Below are 20671 nucleotides of genomic sequence, written 5' to 3'. Positions count from 1 at the left end.
TATATATATATATATATATATATATATATATATATATATATATGTGTGTGTGTGTGTGTGTGTGTGTCTGTGTCTGTGTGTGTGATTATTACACGAAAGTGCACTTGGGAACTTATCGTGTTTCATTTTCCCCGTGGACTCGAAGGAATATATATATATATATTTTCTTTTTCTTTCTTTCAAACTGTTCGCCATTTCCCGCATTAGCGAGGTAGCGTTAAGAACAGAGGACTGGGCCTTTGAGGGAATACCCTCACCTGGCCCAATTCTCTGTTCCTTCTTTTGGAAAAAAAAAAAAAAAAAAAAAAAAAAAAAAATGACCTGCGTTACATGTAGCAACAACTGCGGATAAAAAGGTCGGTTTGATTGTTGACTTTATCGCTTGGAAATGTGAAGGTTAACCAGGGAGGCAAGGTTAGCATCAAGATATTATCCAGGTTCACAAGCTACCACAATCCAGGCTCGCAAGCTACCACAATCCAGGCTCGCAAGCTACCACAATCCAGGCTCGCAAGCTACCACAATCCAGGCTCGCAAGCTACCACAGTCCAGGTTCACAAACTACCACAATCCTGGTTCACAAGCTACCACAATCCAGGCTCGCAAGCTACCACAATCCAGGCTAGCCAGCTACCACAATCCAGGCTCACAAGCTACCACAATCCAGGTTCACAAGCTACCACAATCCAGGCTCGCAAGCTACCACAATCCAGGCTAGCCAGCTACCACAATCCAGGCTCACAAGCTACCACAATCCAGGTTCACAAGCTACCACAATCCAGGCTCGCAAGCTACCACAATCCAGGTTCACAAGCTACCACAATCCAGGCTCGCAAGCTACCACAATCCAGGCTCACAAGCTACCACAATTCTGGCTCACAAGCTACCACAATCCAGGCTCACAAGCTACCACAATCCAGTTGCGTTCGTTCCTATACTTGAGAATGCTGTAGTGTAACACTGCATGAGAAGGTGTTATTGTCGTCAGAAATAACAAATTGCATCGAGTGGTCCATGGACGGAGGCAAAAACTGGTACAATGGCGTCGACGATGAGTTCAAAAAGTTCCGAGAGGAATTTAGAAGGTTCAGATGAGCTGTGTATAGGATGTGATGAAGAGGGAATAGGTTCCGTGCAAACCAACACGAAACACATATATTCACCTGGAGAAAGTCATGGAGATAAACTGTCTTAAGAGTAGCTCCAGGAAATGTTCTAGTGAACATCTGTCTGTTAGAGTAGGTCCAGGAAATGTTCTAGTGAACGTCTATTTGTCAGAGTAGGTCCAGGAAATGTTCTAGCGATCATCTATCTGTTAGAGTAGGTCCAGGAAATGTTCTAGTGAACATCTATCTGTTAGAGTAGGTCCAGGAAATGTTCTAGTGAACATCTATCTGTTAGAGTAGGTCCAGGAAATGTTCTAGTGAACATCTATCTGTTAGAGTAGGTCCAGGAAATGTTCTAGTGAACATCTATCTGTTAGAGTAGGTCCAGGAAATGTTCTAGCGATGATCTATCTGTTAGAGTAGGTCCAGGAAATGTTCTAGTGAACATCTATCTGTTAGAGTAGGTCCAGGAAATGTTCTAGTGATCATCTATCTGTTAGAGTAGGTCCAGGAAATGTTCTAGTGAACATCTATTGTTAGAGTAGATCCAGGAAATGTTCTAGTGAACATCTATTGTTAGAGTAGGTCCAGGAAATGTTCTAGTGAACATCTATCTGTTAGAGTAGGTCCAGGAAATGTTCTAGTGATCATCTATCTGTTAGAGTAGGTCCAGGAAATGTTCTAGTGAACATCTATTGTTAGAGTAGATCCAGGAAATGTTCTAGTGAACATCTATTGTTAGAGTAGGTCCAGGAAATGTTCTAGTGAACATCTATTGTTAGAGTAGGTCCAGGAAATGTTCTAGTGAACATCTATCTGTTAGAGTAGGTCCAGGAAATGTTCTAGTGAACATCTATTGTTAGAGAGGCTGATTACGCCATCAGAACACTAGATAAGATCTATAACGTATGTATATACAGAAAGTTACAGGTATGATAGAGTGCTTGGATAAGGTGGTAATGGAAACTTGAATATCATTACATGGTTAATGAAGACTGGAAAAAATAGATAGTAGATACAGAGAGAGAGAGAGAGAGAGAGAGAGAGAGAGAGAGAGAGAGAGAGAGAGAGAGAGAGAGAGGTGGTTAGGAAGGAAGTATATGTAACTTTGGCTATTAGTATGGGAAAAAAAGCTTAGAAACTAGGGATACGGTTTAACAAATAATGACCAAAAATAAATAAAGAACTTATTGATCTAATGATGAGAAATGTTACGAAAACCATATAACATTCGGAGGGTGGAAGACGGGAAGGAATAGTACTAGCAAGTTAAGGAAGACAGAATAATGTAGCCAAACTATACAAGTTAATATCCTAAACCTTTACTTAAATCTAGTAGGGTTACTTTGCTGCGAAGGTTTCTAGATATGTTGAGAATCTGATGAGAAAATACGAGAGAATGAAATGATAAGTTCATAGGTGTATACACAATGGAGGACTTAGAAAGTAATGAAATTGTTATACTAAGATACGATAGCACGAACACCAGTGAGGTAGATGAAGGACGAACACCAGTGAGGTAGATGAAGGACGAACACCAGTGAGGTAGATGAAGGACGAACACCAGTGAGGTAGGTGAAGGACGAACACCAGTGAGGTAGATGAAGGACAAACACCAGTGAGGTAGATGAAGGACGAACACCAGTGAGGTAGATGAAGGACGAACACCAGTGAGGTAGATGAAGGACGAACACCAGTGAGGTAGAGGAAGGACGAAGGACCTACAGAAAACGAGTGTACATATGGAGATGTACACAGGTGTTGCCATGTCTCTTAACCTGGTATATATGTACTGTGTCTGTACATACACACACACACACACACACACACACACACACACACACACAAGCCTAAGCTTTGTGTGTGAGTGGGGGTCAAACAAGGAAATTGGCTAGGTTAAGAATGGTTCTTTAACTAGGATAACAATGGTTCTCTAGCTAAGATAACTGGTTCTTTAACTAGGATAACAATGGTTCTCTAGCTAGGATAACTGGTTCTTTAACTAGGATAACAATGGTTCTCTAGCTAGGATAACTGGTTCTTTAACTAGGATAACAATGGTTCTCTAACTAGGATACCTGGTCTTTAACTAGGATAACAATGGTTCTCTAGCTAGGATAACTGGTTCTTTAACTAGGATAACAATGGTTCTCTAACTAGGATACCTGGTCTTTAACTAGGATAACAATGGTTCTCTAGCTAGGATAACTGGTTCTTTAACTAGGATAACAATGGTTCTCTAGCTAAGATAACTGGTTCTTTAACTAGGATAACAATGGTTCTCTAACTAGGATAACTGGTTCTTTAACTAGGATAACTATGGTTCTCTGGCTAGGATGACTGGTTCTTTAACTAGGATAACAATGGTTCTCTAACTAGGATAACTGGTTCTTTAACTAGGATAACAGTCGTTCTCTAACTAGGATAACTGGTTCTTTAACTAGGATAACAATGGTTCTCTAGCTAGGATAACTGGTTCTTTAACTAGGATAACAATGGTTCTCTAACTAGGATAACGGGTTCTTTAACTAGGATAACAATGGTTCTCTAGCTAGGATAACTGGTTCCTTAACTAGGATAACAATGGTTCTCTAACTAGGATAACTGGTTCTTTAACTAGGATAACAATGGTTCTCTAACTAGGATAATTGGTTCTTTAACTAGGATAACAATGGTTCTCTAACTAGGATAACTGGTTCTTTAACTAGGATAACAATGGTTCTCTAGCTAGGATAACTGGTTCTTTAACTAGGATAACAATGGTTCTCTAACTAGGATAACTGGTTCTTTAACTAGGATAACAATGGTTCTCTAACTAGGATAACTGGTTCTTTAACTAGGATAACAGTGGTTCTCTAACTAGGATAACAATGGTTCCTTGGGTAAATGTAGGGATAATTGGAGCCTTCCTTAGTATTGTGGGAATCTGTACCAACACGAATGTGTGCTGTGTTAAGTACAGGTTAATTGCATCCTTAATTGCATCCTTAACTGCATCCTTAATTGCATCCTTAATTGCATCCTTAACTGCATCCTTAACTGCATCCTTAATTGCATCCTTAACTGCATCCTTAATTGCATCCTTAACTGCATCCTTAATTGCATCCTTAACTGCATCCTTAATTGCATCCTTAATTGCATCCTTAACTGCATCCTTAATTGCATCCTTAACTGCATCCTTAACTGCATCCTTAATGGCAACCTTAACTGCATCCTTAATTGCATCCTTAATTGCAACCTTAACTGCATCCTTAATTGCATCCTTAATTGCATCCTTAACTGCATCCTTAATTGCATCCTTAACTGCATCCTTAACTGCATCCTTAATTGCATCCTTAACTGCATCCTTAACTGCATCCTTAATTGCATCCTTGATTGCATCCTTAACTGCATCCTTAACTGCATCCTTAATTGCATCCTTAACTGCATCCTTAACTGCATCCTTAACTGCATCCTTAATTGCATCCTTAATTGCATCCTTAATTGCATCCTTAACTGCATCCTTAATTGCACCCTTAACTGCATCCTTAACTGCATCCTTAATTGCATCCTTAATTGCATCCTTAACTGCATCCTTAATTGCATCCTTAACTGCATCCTTAACTGCATCCTTAACTGCATCCTTAATTGCATCCTTAACTGCATCCTTAATTGCATCCTTAATTGCAACCTTAACTGCATCCTTAACTGCATCCTTAATTGCATCCTTAACTGCATCCTTAATTGCATCCTTAACTGCATCCTTAATTGCATCCTTAACTGCATCCTTAACTGCATCCTTAATTGCATCCTTAATTGCATCCTTATTTGCATCCTTAACTGCATCCTTAATTGCATCCTTAACTGCATCCTTAACTGCATCCTTAATGGCAACCTTAACTGCATCCTTAACTGCATCCTTAATTGCATCCTTAACTGCATCCTTAATTGCATCCTTAATTGCATCCTTAACTGCATCCTTAATTGCATCCTTAACTGCATCCTTAACTGCATCCTTAATTACATCCTAAACTGCATCCTTAATTACATCCTTAACTGCATCCTTAATTACATCCTTAACTGCATCCTTAATTACATCCTTAACTGCATCCTTAATTACATCCTTAACTGCATCCTTAATTGCATCCTTAACTGCATCCTTAATTGCATCCTTAATTGCATCCTTAATTGCATCCTTAACTGCATCCTTAATTACATCCTTAACTCGTGTTTGTGTTGTTGAATCTTCGTTGTCCTCCCTCTGCCATGTGCTGCCTTCATACCACGTACACACCACATGGTTTTAAACCACGTACACACCACATGGTTTTAAACCACGTACACACCACATGGTTTTAAACCACGTACACACCACATGGTTTTAAAACCTCACGTACACACCACATGGTTTTAAACCACGTACACACCACATGGTTTTAAACCACGTACACACCACATGGTTTTAAACCACGTACACACCACATGGTTTTAAACCACGTACACACCACATGGTTTTAAAACCTCACGTACACACCACATGGTTTTAAAACCTCACGTACACACCACATGGTTTTAAAACCTCACGTACACACCACATAGTTTTAAAACCTCACGTACACGCCACATGGTTTTAAATCACGTACACACCACATGGTTTTAAACCACGTACACACCACATGGTTTTAAACCACGTACACACCACATGGTTTTAAACCACGTACACACCACATGGTTTTCAACCACGTACACACCACATGGTTTTAAAACCTCACGTACACACCACATGGTTTTAAAACCTCACGTACACACCACATGGTTTTAAAACCTCACGTGCACACCACATGGTTTTAAAACCTCACGTACACACCACATGGTTTTAAAACCTCACATACACACCACATGGTTTTAAAACCACATACACACCACATGGTTTTAAAACCTCACATACACACCACATGGTTTTAAAACCTCACGTACACACCACATGGTTTTAAAACCTCACATACACACCACATGGTTTTAAAACCTCCCGTACACACCACATGGTTTTAAAACCTCACATACACACCACATGGTTTTAAAACCTCCCGTACACACCACATCGTTTTAAAACCTCACACACACGTCACATGGCTATAAAACCTCACGCACACACCACATGGTTTTATGTCATGTTGGTCTTTGGTGTTTCTGATGTGGTTTTATTCTTGGTCTGTTAAGACCCATAGACACTTGCCTTCTCTGCATAGCCCCAGAAAACGTGATTTCGAGGCCAAGTTTTTTTTTGCAGTATTTAGAAAACGGACTGTACATACCTCTGCCCGTGAGGGAAGGTTCCAGAATCTGTATACGTTGTTAAACTGCTATACCGTGTTTCTCTCGTTCAGCTGCTATACCTTGTGTTTCTCTAGTTCACCTGCTATACCGTGTGTTTCCCTCTCGGTCAGCTGCTATACCGTGTGTTTCTCTCTGGTTCATCTTCTATACCGTGTGTTTCTCTCGGTCAGCTGCTATACCGTGTGTTTCTCTCGGTCAGCTGCTATACCGTGTGTTTCTCTCGGTCAGCTGCTATACCGTGTGTTTCCCTCTGGTTCATCTGCTATACCGTGTGTTTCTTTCTCTTTCATCTGTTATACCGTGTGTTTCCCTCTCTGTCAGCTACTATGCCGTATGTTTTTCTCATTCAGCTGCTATACCGTGTGTTTCTCTCCCGTTCATCTGCTATACGTGTGTTTCCTTCTCGGTCAGGTGCTATACCGTGTGTTTCTCTCCCGTTCATCTGCTATACCGTGTGTTTCTCTCCCGTTCATCTGCTATACCGTGTGTTTCCTTCTCGGTCAGCTGCTACACCGTGTGTTTCTCTCTGGTTCAGCTGCTCTACCGTGTGTTTCTCTCTCGGCCAGCTGCTATACCGTGTGTTTCCTTCTCGGTCAGCTGCTACACCGTGTGTTTTTCTCTGGTTCAGCTGCTATACCGTGTGTTTCTCTCCGGTTCACCTGCTCTACCGTGTGTTTCTCTCTCGGTCAGCTGCTATACCGTGTGTTTGCCTCTCGGTCAGCTGCTATACCGTGTGTTTCTCTCTGGTTCAGCTGCTCTACCGTGTGTTTCTCTCTCGGTCAGCTGCTATAACGTGTGTGTGAGAGGGACGTGTACGTGTGTAAGAGGGACGTGTACGTGTGTGTGAGAGGGACGTGTACGTGTGTGTGAGAGGGACGTGTACGTGTGTGTGTGAGAGGGACGTGTACGTGTGTGTGTGAGAGGGACGTGTACGTGTGTGTGAGAGGAACGTGTACGTGTGTGTGAGAGGGACGTGTACGTGTGTGTGTAAGAGGGACGTGTACGTGTGTGTGAGAGGACGTGTACGTGTGTAAGAGGGACGTGTACGTGTGTAAGAGGGACGTGTACGTGTGTAAGAGGGACGTGTACGTGTGTAAGAGGGACGTGTACGTGTGTAAGAGGGACGTGTACGTGTGTAAGAGGGACGTGTACGTGTGTAAGAGGGACGTGTACGTGTGTGTGAGAGGACGTGTACGTGTGTAAGAGGGACGTGTACGTGTGTGAGAGGGACGTGTACTTGTGTGTGAGAGGGACGTGTACGTGTGTAAGAGGGACGTGTACGTGTGTAAGAGGGACGTGTACGTGTGTAAGAGGGACGTGTACGTGTGTGTGAGAGGACGTGTACGTGTGTAAGAGGGACGTGTACGTGTGTAAGAGGGACGTGTACGTGTGTAAGAGGGACGTGTACGTGTGTGAGAGGGACGTGTACGTGTGTGTGAGAGGACGTGTACGTGTGTAAGAGGGACGTGTACGTGTGTAAGAGGGACGTGTACGTGTGTGTGAGAGGACGTGTACGTGTGTGTGAGAGGACGTGTACGTGTGTAAGAGGGACGTGTACGTGTGTGTGAGAGGACGTGTACGTGTGTAAGAGGGACGTGTACGTGTGTAAGAGGGACGTGTACGTGTGTAAGAGGGACGTGTACGTGTGTAAGAGGGACGTGTACGTGTGTAAGAGGGACGTGTACGTGTGTAAGAGGGACGTGTACGTGTGTAAGAGGGACGTGTACGTGTGTAAGAGGGACGTGTACGTGTGTAAGAGGGACGTGTACGTGTGTAAGAGGGACGTGTACGTGTGTAAGAGGGACGTGTACGTGTGTGTGAGAGGACGTGTACGTGTGTAAGAGGGACGTGTACGTGTGTAAGAGGGACGTGTACGTGTGTAAGAGGGACGTGTACGTGTGTAAGAGGGACGTGTACGTGTGTAAGAGGGACGTGTACGTGTGTAAGAGGGACGTGTACGTGTGTGTGAGAGGACGTGTACGTGTGTGTGAGAGGGACGTGTACTTGTGTGTGAGAGGGACGTGTACGTGTGTAAGAGGGACGTGTACGTGTGTGTGAGAGGACGTGTACGTGTGTAAGAGGGACGTGTACGTGTGTAAGAGGGACGTGTACGTGTGTGTGAGAGGGACGTGTACGTGTGTGTGAGAGGACGTGTACGTGTGTAAGAGGGACGTGTACGTGTGTGTGAGAGGACGTGTACGTGTGTGTGAGAGGGACGTGTACGTGTGTAAGAGGGACGTGTACGTGTGTAAGAGGGACGTGTACGTGTGTAAGAGGGACGTGTACGTGTGTAAGAGGGACGTGTACGTGTGTAAGAGGGACGTGTACGTGTGTAAGAGGGACGTGTACGTGTGTAAGAGGGACGTGTACGTGTGTGAGAGGGACGTGTACGTGTGTGTGAGAGGGACGTGTACGTGTGTGTGAGAGGACGTGTACGTGTGTAAGAGGGACGTGTACGTGTGTAAGAGGGACGTGTACGTGTGTGAGAGGGACGTGTACGTGTGTAAGAGGGACGTGTACGTGTGTAAGAGGGACGTGTACGTGTGTAAGAGGGACGTGTACGTGTGTAAGAGGGACGTGTACGTGTGTAAGAGGGACGTGTACGTGTGTGTGAGAGGACGTGTACGTGTGTAAGAGGGACGTGTACGTGTGTGTGAGAGGACGTGTACGTGTGTGAGAGGGACGTGTACGTGTGTGTGAGAGGACGTGTACGTGTGTGTGAGAGGGACGTGTACGTGTGTAAGAGGGACGTGTACGTGTGTAAGAGGGACGTGTACGTGTGTAAGAGGGACGTGTACGTGTGTGTGTGAGAGGGACGTGTACGTGTGTGAGAGGGACGTGTACTTGTGTGTGAGAGGGACGTGTACGTGTGTGTGAGAGGGACGTGTACGTGTGTGTGAGAGGGACGTGTACGTGTGTGTGTGAGAGGGACGTGTACGTGTGTGTGAGAGGGACGTGTACGTGTGTGAGAGGGACGTGTACTTGTGTGTGAGAGGGACGTGTACGTGTGTAAGAGGGACGTGTACGTGTGTAAGAGGGACGTGTACGTGTGTGTGAGAGGACGTGTACGTGTGTGTGAGAGGACGTGTACGTGTGTAAGAGGGACGTGTACGTGTGTGTGAGAGGACGTGTACGTGTGTAAGAGGGACGTGTACGTGTGTGAGAGGGACGTGTACGTGTGTAAGAGGGACGTGTACGTGTGTAAGAGGGACGTGTACGTGTGTAAGAGGGACGTGTACGTGTGTAAGAGGGACGTGTACGTGTGTAAGAGGGACGTGTACGTGTGTGTGTGAGAGGGACGTGTACGTGTGTGTGAGAGGACGTGTACGTGTGTGTGAGAGGACGTGTACGTGTGTGTGAGAGGGACGTGTACGTGTGTAAGAGGGACGTGTACGTGTGTGTGAGAGGACGTGTACGTGTGTGTGAGAGGACATAACCTTCAAGTTTTAAAACCAGATTTGTGAGATGGATAGCGAACACTTCATCGATAGATGGTACGTAGTTTAAGAGTGATAGATAAAGGGAATAATTTGCCATGAAATTATAAATGTTAATAGTATACTAAAACTTGAAACATTGTGTGATAAAAGTTCAAGAAATGGGGACCCACGAGTGTACAACTCCCCCCTTCCCCGTACAGTACATGAGATGGGTGCCCCACCATTGTACAACTCCCCCCTTCCCCGTACAGTACAAGAGATGGGGGCCCCACCAGTGTACAACTCCCCCTTCCCCGTACAGTACATGAGATGGGTGCCCCACCAGTGTACAACTCCCTCCCCGTACAGTACAAGAGATGGGGCCCCACCAGTGTACAACTCCCTCCCCATACAGTACAAGAGATGGGGCCCCACCAGTGTACAACTCCCTCCCCGTACAGTACAAGAGATGGGGCCCCACCAGTGTACAACTCCCTCCCCGTACAGTACAAGAGATGGGTGCCCCACCAGTGTACAACTCCCCCCTCCCCGTACAGTACATGAGATGGGTGCCCCACCAGTGTACACCTCCCCCCTTCCCAGTACAGTACATGAGATGGGGCCCCCACCAGTTTACAACTCCCTCACTGTACAGTACAAGAGATGGGGCCCCACCAGTGTACAACTCCCTCCCCGTACAGTACAAGAGATGGGGCCCCACCAGTGTACAACTCCCTCCCCGTACAGTACAAGAGATGGGACCCCACGAGTGTACAACTCCCTCCCCGTATAGTACAAGAGATGGTGCCCCACCCGTGTACAACTCCCTCCCCGTATAGTACAAGAGATGGTGCCCCACCAGTGTACAACTCCCTCCCCGTACAGTACAAGAGATGGGGCCCCACCAGTGTACAACTCCCTCCCCGTACAGTACAAGAGATGGGGCCCCACCAGTGTACAACTCCCTCCCCGTACAGTACAAGAGATGGGGCCCCCACCATTGTACAACTCCCTCCCCGTACAGTACAAGAGATGGGGCCCCACAAGGGTACAACTCCCTCCCCGTATAGTACAAGAGATGGGGCCCCACCAGTGTACAACTCCCTCCCCGTACAGTACAAGAGATGGGACCCCACGAGTGTACAACTCCCTCCCCATATAGTACAAGAGATGGTGCCCCACCAGTGTACAACTCCCTCCCCGTATAGTACAAGAGATGGTGCCCCACCAGTGTACAACTCCCTCCCCGTACAGTACAAGAGATGGGGCCCCACCAGTGTACAACTCCCTCCCTGTACAGTACAAGAGATGGGGCCCCACCAGTGTACAACTCCCTCCCCGTACAGTACAAGAGATGGGGCCCCCACCATTGTACAACTCCCTCCCCGTACAGTACAAGAGATGGGGCCCCACAAGGGTACAACTCCCTCCCCGTATAGTACAAGAGATGGGGCCCCACCAGTGTACAACTCCCTCCCCGTACAGTACATAAGATGGGGCCCCCACAAGTGTACATTTCCCTCCCCGTACAGTACAAGAGATGGGGGTCCCACCAGTGTACAACTCCCTCCCCGTATAGTACAAGAGATGGGGGCCCCACCAGTGTACAACTCCCTCCCCGTACAGTACAAGAGATGGGGCCCCCACCACTGTACAACTCTCTCCCCGTACAGTACAAGAGATGGGGCCCCCACCAGTATACAACTCCCTCCCCGTACAGTACAAGAGATGGGGCCCCACCAGTGTACAACCAATATCACACACACACACACACACACACACACACACACACACACACACACACACACACACACCTGCATTGCCAGTACTATTCAACATGTATGTTGCAATGGAGCAAGATACATGGCGTCCCATGTGGTACAAGTGGGCGGAAAAGAGAGGGGGAAAAAAAGTATTTTGATATTCAGATGAATACGAAATGAAGGTACAGGTCCATTGTGCTATGCAGGGAGAGATGTGAGTGGGGATGTGTGGGGGGGAAACATCATGGTTAATGTGAAATGGTTTTGTGATCAGGTAATGTCCACAAACTGTTCGTGCACAGATGATGAACTTGTATGTATACATTGTTACCCGGTTCAGGTGCACAGTGGCGTACTATGTAGGTTCAGGTGCCCAGTGGTGTACCATGTAGGATCAGGTGCCCAGTGGTGTACCATGTAGGATCAGGTGCCCAGTGGTGTACCATGTAGGTTCAGGTGCCCAGTGGTGTACCATATAGGATCAGGTGCCCAGTGGTGTACCATGTAGGTTCAGGTGCCCAGTGGTGTACCATGTAGGATCAGGTGCCCAGTGGTGTACCATGTAGGATCAGGTGCCCAGTGGTGTACCATGTAGGATCAGGTGCCCAGTGGTGTACCATGTAGGATCAGGTGCCCAGTGGTGTACCATGTAGGATCAGGTGCCCAGTGGTGTACCATGTAGGTTCAGGTCCCCAGTGGTGTACTATGTAGGATCAGGTGCCCAGTGGTGTACCATGTAGGATCAGGTGCCCAGTGGTGTACCATGTAGGATCAGGTGCCCAGTGGTGTACCATGTAGGATCAGGTGCCCAGTGGGGTACCATGTAGGATCAGGTGCCCAGTGGTGTACCATGTAGGTTCAGGTGCCCAGTGGTGTACCATGTAGGATCAGGTGCCCAGTGGTGTACCATGTAGGATCAGGTGCCCAGTGGTGTACTATGTAGGATCAGGTGCCCAGTGGTGTACTATGTAGGATCAGGTGCCCAGTGGTGTACCATGTAGGTTCAGGTGCCCAGTGGTGTACCATGTAGGATCAGGTGCCCAGTGGTGTACCATGTAGGTTCAGGTGCCCAGTGGTGTACCATGTAGGATCAGGTGACCAGTGGTGTACCATGTAGGATCAGGTGCCCAGTGGTGTACCATGTAGGATCAGTCCATCTGTGAAGGATTGGATTCCCTCCCTCACCACGACACGCTCTCGTATCCTAGCCACAACACTCCCTCCCTCCCTCCCTCCCTGGCTAACCACACACCTTTCTACTCCCTCCCTCCCTCCCTCCCTGGCCACCACACCCTCCCTCACCATCACCACTTCCTCCTCCCTCCCTGGCCACCACACCCTCCCTCACCACCACCACTTCCTCCTCCCTCCCTGGCCACCACACCCTCCCTCACCACCACCACTTCCTCCTCCCTCCCTGGCCACCACACCCTCCCTCACACCACCACTTCCTCCTCCCTCCCTGGCCACCACACCCTCCCTCACCACCACCACCACTTCCTCCTCCCTCCCTGGCCACCACACCCTCCCTCACCACCACCACCACCACTTCCTCCCTCCCTCCCTGGCCACCACACCCTCCCTCACCACCACCACCACCACTTCCTCCCTCCCTCCCTGGCCACCACACCCTCCCTCACCACCACCACTTCCTCCTCCCTCCCTGGCCACCACACCCTCCCTCACCACCACCACTTCCTCCTCCCTGCCTGGCCACCACACCCTCCCTCACCACCACCACTTCCTCCTCCCTCCCTGGCCACCACACCCTCCCTCACACCACCACTTCCTCCTCCCTCCCTGGCCACCACACCCTCCCTCACCACCACCACCACTTCCTCCTCCCTCCCTGGCCACCACACCCTCCCTCACCACCACCACCACCACTTCCTCCCTCCCTCCCTGGCCACCACACCCTCCCTCACCACCACCACCACATCCTCCTCCCTCCCTGGACACCACACCCTCCCTCACCACCACCACCACCACTTCCTCCTCCCTCCCTGGCCACCACACCCTCCCTCACCACCACCACCACTTCCTCCTCCCTCCCTGGCCACCACACCCTCCCTCACCACCGCCACCACTTCCTCCTCCCTCCCTGGCCACCACACCCTCCCTCACCACCACCACCACCACTTCCTCCTCCCTCCCTGGCCACCACACCCTCCCTCACCACCACCACCACTTCCTCCTCCCTCCCTGGACACCACACCCTCCCTCACCACCACCACCACCACTTCCTCCTCCCTCCCTGGCCACCACACCCTCCCTCACACCGCCACCACTTCCTCCTCCCTCCCTGGCCACCACAGAAGTAGCTTGAAGGCGACCATTCACCGTTTTCTATCCCCGTCCATTTCCCCGCTCAACGATGGAATATTTTCCTGAAGAATGTAAACACACGGCGGGGTGACCCATGGTGTATCTGTGAGTCATCTTCCTTGTTGGAGAAACTAACTATGAACAGACAGACGAACAGACGGAAGCGCCCTTTGACGAACAGACGGAAGCAGCCTTTGACGAACAGACCCACGAACAGACGGGAGCGCCCTTTGACGAACAGACAGACGAACAGACAGGAGCACCCTTTGACGAACAGACAGACGAACAGACGGGATCGTCCTTTCATGATATAGACGAAGGCAATCTTATCACTTAACACCACATAACTTACTACTTCAAAATCCAACATTCATCCTTAAATACTGTCACCTTCACAACGAAATTACTTCTGTCATCTGAAAAATGATCACTTTGATTATAAAAATCACATTCAGCCTTAAATTAATCATAATGTTCTAATATATTTGCAACATCTTCATGAAAGCCTTGACCCCTATTAAAAAAAATGATCCAGAATTAGAATACCATTTTTTTTTTTATTCAGCAGAGACGACAGAACAATTGAGAAGTAATCTAATGGAATAAAATGGTCTTTGGGGCGAGCCAAGTTATATATATACCAAAGGAAGACTAGTTTGAACAAAGGTATTGTGGACTTTACCAGAAACCACGGAAAACAAATTTGTTTACCTACTTCGGGATGGAAAAAATATATATATCAATTGACCCTTTGATATGGAATGATATAATGCTTGTTATATCGCTTCTCCTAACCTTATATTAACTCTCATAGTCACTTATTTTCCATGGAGGTAGGCAGGCCAAGGGTGGCTAAAAGTCTGCTATCATCATAAATTACAATTCTGATATTTAAAACAAGAAAAAAAATTATGTTTGAGACTTTATCCTGCAGACTTTGTCATAAGCTGTTTATGATAATATAAAAATAGGGTAGTGGAAACAACCTAACCTGTAATGTTATTAATAGTGACAATTTCTGATATTATTACGGGTATGTGATAGAAATCCTTGATCAGCAGGCTACAAATATCTGTATTAATGTCTAATTATATAATTTCTATTATATATTACTTGTACATCTACTGCTTCATTCCTAACCTAGTCTTGTTTCCAAATCTCGAAAATGGCGTCATAATTACGTAGTTAGAATCGAGATAATCATACAATTCGACCATTACATGACAGTGAACAAGATAGACGTGTTTTAAGGAAGATTGGGCGATTTTATTTCTTAATTGGTTTGAGGGCGAACCTAATTGGATGACGTGGGAACCATGCAATTATTTCGCACGGAGTTTGGGCGGGAGAGAAAGTCATTTGCCTTTGCCGTACGGAGAAAGAGACAGTGTCTCTGACCAGGTAGTTGGGCGGGGAGAGACAGTGTCTCTGACCAGTTAGTTGGGCGGGGAGAGACAGTGTCTCTGACCAGGTAGTTAGGCGGGGAGAGACAGTGTCTCTGACCAGGTAGTTGGGCGGGGAGAGACAGTGTCTCTAACCAGTTAGTTGGGCGGGGAGAGACAGTGTCTCTGACCAGGTAGTTGGGCAGGGAGAGACAGTGTCTCTGACCAGGCAGTTAGGCGGGAGAGACAGTGTCTCTGACCGGGCAGTTGGGCGGGGGGAGAGAGTGTCTCTGACCTGGCAGTTAGGCGGGGAGAGACAGTGTCTCTGACCAGGCAGTTAGGCGGGGAGAGACAGTGTCTCTGACCTGGCAGTTGGGCGGGAGAGACAGTTGCTAACATGGCAAGCGAGCGGGAGAAATATTAAATGGGCGGGAGAGACAGCTGACTGACATGACAGATGTATGACAGTGGCCACATAAGGGTACGAAATAAAGAAAAAATGCCAGAATTCACCAGAATGATTTTGTTTTCCATCTAAATTACCTCAATGGAGGTCAAATGAACTGGTTAAACGGGATACAAGAACAGATTCGTAGCCAATAATAGTTTAAAACTTAAATACATTTGCCGTGTTACCAATTCTGTTTCCCAAACTTTTAAAAATAGTCTAATGAATAAAAAAAACATCATAAAAGAATAATATAGCAAAGAAACAATTAATGTAGACCTTGATTTATTAACCTAGGGAGATATAAACATTGTTGGAGCGTATCGGTAAAATAGCAGTTAGCGCTAACAACAGCGCCTGGTGAAATGGTTTCCCTTGGCGGCGGTGTCGCCTTTGGTGTACATAGAGTGTTATGCCACATGGCGGGTGTTTTTTTTTTACGTAGGATGAAATTCATATTGTTTCCCATGTCTATATTGCCTTTAGAGATTTTATATCGTCTAATATTTGTGATATCTTTTTATGTATTTATTTCTGATCGTGTTATACTACATGGTTTTCCCTTATGCCCAGGCAGGATTAATAATGGATGTAGACTTTTATAAATAATGGAACACTTAATGAAAATTGTCACTTGACTGTATGGTAACGTGTCCATTGACCCTGGTTGTTAAGGGGGGGCGGGGTTAGTACACCTGGCAGCGGTGCACCTGTATATTTATTTGAAAAATTTATCACTCGTTTATATTTTTTGTTTTTCATACATATTCGCGTTTCCCGCGTTAGCGAGGTAGCGTTAAGAACGGAGGACTGAGTTTTCGAGGGAATATCCTCACTTGGCCCCCTTCTCTGTTCCTTCTTTTGGAAAATTGAAAACAAGAGGGGAGGATTTCCAGCCCCCCTCAGCTCCCTCCCCTTTTAGTCGCCTTCTACGACACGCAGAGAATACGTGGCAAGTATTCTTTCTCCCTTATCTCTCTCTCTCTCTCTCTCTCTCTCTCTCTCTCTCTATATATATATATATATATATATATATATATATATATATATATATATATATATATATATATATAGTGATAACATCATCATTTTCGCTTACATAGTTTCGAAAGTGATTAAAGGTGATATATATATATATATATATATATATATATATATATATATATATATATATATATATATATATATATATATATATATACAGAGAGAGAGAGAGAGAGAGAGAGAGATTTATTATAAAATAGTTTCATAATATGATTATACATCTGGCAGTCCTGGAGATGAGTTACACACTTTACACAAGTAAAGTCTTAATGGCTTACTTGTAGCACTTTACACAAGTAAACCATTAATACTTTACACAAGTAAAGTGTTAATGGTTTACTTGTAGCACTTTACACGTCTTAATAGTTTACTTGTAGCACTTAAATAGAGGGATTAGATTTTGCGTGAAGACGCTGGCTTCGTGTTTGAGCCACACACACACACACACACACACACACACACACACACACACACACATGGTCTTTGGAGAGAACCCCTTCAGGCCATACCTGGGTTCGAACCATATCTGCGGCTTTGGCCTTAGCTTAGGATTTAGCCTTGGCCTCAGCCTCGGCTTTGACCTAAGCTGCACCTTAGGCCTAAGCTTGGGACTTGACCTTGACCTTACCCTCGCCACGGGGTCACAAGCCTCAATTTTCTGACCCCCCACGAGCCAGGAGGTTCAGGGAGGACAGGCCACACCGTCTCTCGCATGGCCGACCCGTCCACCACGACTGAGTAAAACCCGCTCCCAGTGTCCCCACTTGGGATAAGTGCCCCACTTGGGATAAGTGTTGGTTCAAGACGCCACTTGGGATAAAGGGTTGGATGTAGACGAAGGAAGCGAGTCCTAACCTAACCTGTTGTTGGCAACGGGAGGGCGTTAGATACATCCAACAGTACCGTTAACAGGAAGGCGTTGGATACATTCAACAGTACCGTCAACAGGACGGTGTTGGATACATTCAACAGTACCGTTAACAGGAGGGCGTTGGTTACATTCAACAGTACCATCAACAGGAGGGTGTTGGATACATTCAACAGTACCGTTAACAGGAGGGCGTTGGATACATTCAACAGTACCGTCAACAGGAGGGTGTTGGATACATTCAACAGTACCGTTAACAGGAGGGTGTTGGATACATTCAACAGTACCGTCAATAGGAAGGTGTTGGATACATTCAACAGTACCGTTAACAGGAGTACGTTGGATACCTTCAACAGTACCGTTAACAGGAGGGCATTGGATACATTCAACAGTACCGTTAACAGGAGGGCGTTGGATACATCCAACATACCGTCAACAGGAGGGTGTTGGATACATTCAACAGTACCGTTAACAGGAGGGCGTTGGATACATCCAACAGTACCGTCAACAGGAGGGTGTTGGATACATTCAACAGTACCGTTAACAGGAGGGTGTTGGATACATTCAACAGTACCGTTAACAGGAGGGTGTTGGATACATTCAACAGTACCGTTAACAGGAGGGCGTTGGTTACATTCAACAGTACTGTGAACAGGAGGGCGTTGGTTACATTCAACAGTACTGTTAACAGGACGGTGTTGGATACATCCAACAGTACCGTTAACAGGAGGGTGTTGGATACATTCAACAGTACTGTTAACAGGAGGGTGTTGGATACATCCAACAGTACTGTTAACAGGAGGGTGTTGGATACATCCAACAGTACCGTTAACAGGAGGGTGTTGGATACATTCAACAGTACGACCAACAGCCCCCTATCCCTATCTTAACAACAGGTAGATGGTAGTTTTCTAAGCCATTATATTATGTTCCCGATATGTGAAATTCTTGACCAGCCGACATTAATATCCTTTAAATTAACTTTGTTATCGATAAGTAACTGGATATTAATATTCAAATGTTGAGAGGTTTCTTGTTAAAACATATATATGTCACTTGTGTATCGAGTTCATGCAACAGAGTGTGGCATTTATTCTAAGCACTTAAGTATACTTAAGTACAAATGACAAAAAAAAATAGAAAGGGATGGTTTATGTAAGTATAATGATGCGGTCTTGTGAAGGGAGCGTTTGTATAAAATTTATTACTCAAATTTATTTTTTTTTTTTGACTTACGGAATAAAAATGTACCCAAGATGATACAGTGAAGATTGAAGGTTTGGAGGATTTAGTGAAGATTGATGGTGTAGCTGTTAAGGTGTAGCATGTTGTGAGGACTGGGTGTATCTATGAGGTGTAGGATGCAGTAAAGATTAAAGTTTCAGATTAAAATTTAACATTTTATTGCGTATAAATGAAATGGGATGCTTGTGCTCTCACTAGGTACCCCTGTACAGTGTTACTAGATGTATGTGGAAGGTGTCATAATTCTTTAATACAGTATATATACAATATATACATTTCATACAATAAAACGTACACAGAATTAAAGGTGTACCGTTTGGGTGTACATAGGGTACATGTGTTTGTATATACATCCGATGATTACCTATTACAAATAGGTAATATGTAATTAATTACACATATATCGGTTGCAGTGTGTGTGTGTGTGTGTGTGTGTGTGTGTGTGTGTGTGCGCGCGCGCGCGGTTACACACATAGGAGTAGAGACATGGTACATATATGCAAGGTTAAGTGACGGGGCAACAAGAATGTAAAACTCTCTCTTCCCGTATAGTGCAAAGAGGTAATTAAATACACACACACACACACACACACACACACACACACACACACACACACACACATACACACAATATATATAGAATGATGACAACTATGATGAGAAATAAGAATGAGACGAGATCACAAATATGTCATAAGTACATGAATATTTTCAGGAGTGGCTACATGTGGCACAAGATGGACTCAATTCCATAAAAACAAGTGCACGAAAACCGTCGCCCAGTGAGCGCGGAGGTCACACCGCCAAGGTAGACATGACGATACTAAAGTGTGTGTGTGTAGCGCTTCCCGCTATCTATCACTAGTACGCTAACAAGTTTTTCTTCCATTTCTTTTTAGGTAAATGAATTCTCATTTTTTTCAGTAGTTTGTGATGGCCTTTCATTTCACAAAGGGGAAAATAAGAAACAATATCGCTATTTAAGATGAATTTCAGTGTTTGGGGGACAGATCTGGTGAAAGCTGGGGCGATATACTTATATTTTCTGAGATGGGTGTCGATTCTTCCCCTTTATACATCAAGTAATAATCCACCAGCTCTTTGAAACATAATTTTGCTTCATTTCGCATAATTTCGCCATAATTTCGGAGACTGGTCATGTCTTGAGTTCACTGTGCGATCGACTTTGCCAAATTCAAAGGTTGATTCCTGAACAAAACTCGAGAGAGAGAGAGAGGGAGAGAGAGACTGAAGATTGACTAAGATTTATTATGTCTTGCAGAGGATCCATAAATCTATATAGATACTTACACTTGAGCCGAGATGACCAGCGGTAGTCCGGGAATCACCTAGGAACTCATGGTGTGACGAGGACCAACTGTACAATACCATGAACATAAGAACACTACCTCAGCCCTGTCTGACGGAACACATCCATAGTTGCCAACTCTTCCAAAGTATCTCAAAATATTTATGAAAATACCAATTTCTATATACATATATTTATACACCGGGTCTTAAATTGGATTTACCTTGATATATACCTGATGGATATTAGTGTATGAGTTTATATAAGAGTTTGATTTAAAATTGGCGAAATAGATAATGACTTCCGTCGACGTGCCAGATGCAACAATGTTCGCTTTTTAAGCGGCGGGTGATGGCCGGGGGGGGAGGGGGGAGGGGGGGCAGGCGTCTGGTGGCGGGAGACCTCAACTGGTTGCGTCAGTCTCTCGTCCAGTGCGGGAGACGAAG

General features: G+C 45.6%; 1 protein-coding gene across 3 annotated transcripts in view; it reads right to left on the bottom strand.

Annotated features, from left to right (window-relative positions):
• LOC139745687 (uncharacterized) overlaps positions 1–20359 on the bottom strand; it is a 36578-nt gene extending 16219 nt beyond the window's left edge. Inside the window, exon 1 of one of the 3 annotated variants that reach the window (XM_071656115.1) lies at positions 20228–20359. Coding sequence is in view for 1 of the 3 variants with exons in the window: in XM_071656114.1 (XP_071512215.1) it covers positions 20228–20314 (87 nt within the window). In the remaining 2 variants the exon portion in view is untranslated. The remainder of the gene's footprint in view (positions 1–20227) is intronic. The other 2 variants (XM_071656114.1, XM_071656116.1) reach the window with 2 other exon arrangements.
• Positions 20360–20671: the final 312 nt, after the last annotated feature.

The sequence above is a fragment of the Panulirus ornatus genome, chromosome 62 (genome assembly GCF_036320965.1).
Source record: "Panulirus ornatus isolate Po-2019 chromosome 62, ASM3632096v1, whole genome shotgun sequence".
In the NCBI taxonomy this organism is placed as follows: Eukaryota; Metazoa; Arthropoda; class Malacostraca; order Decapoda; family Palinuridae; genus Panulirus; species Panulirus ornatus.
The sequence above is the reverse complement of the archived record's forward strand: the minus strand, read 5'-3'. Positions and strand labels throughout refer to the sequence as shown.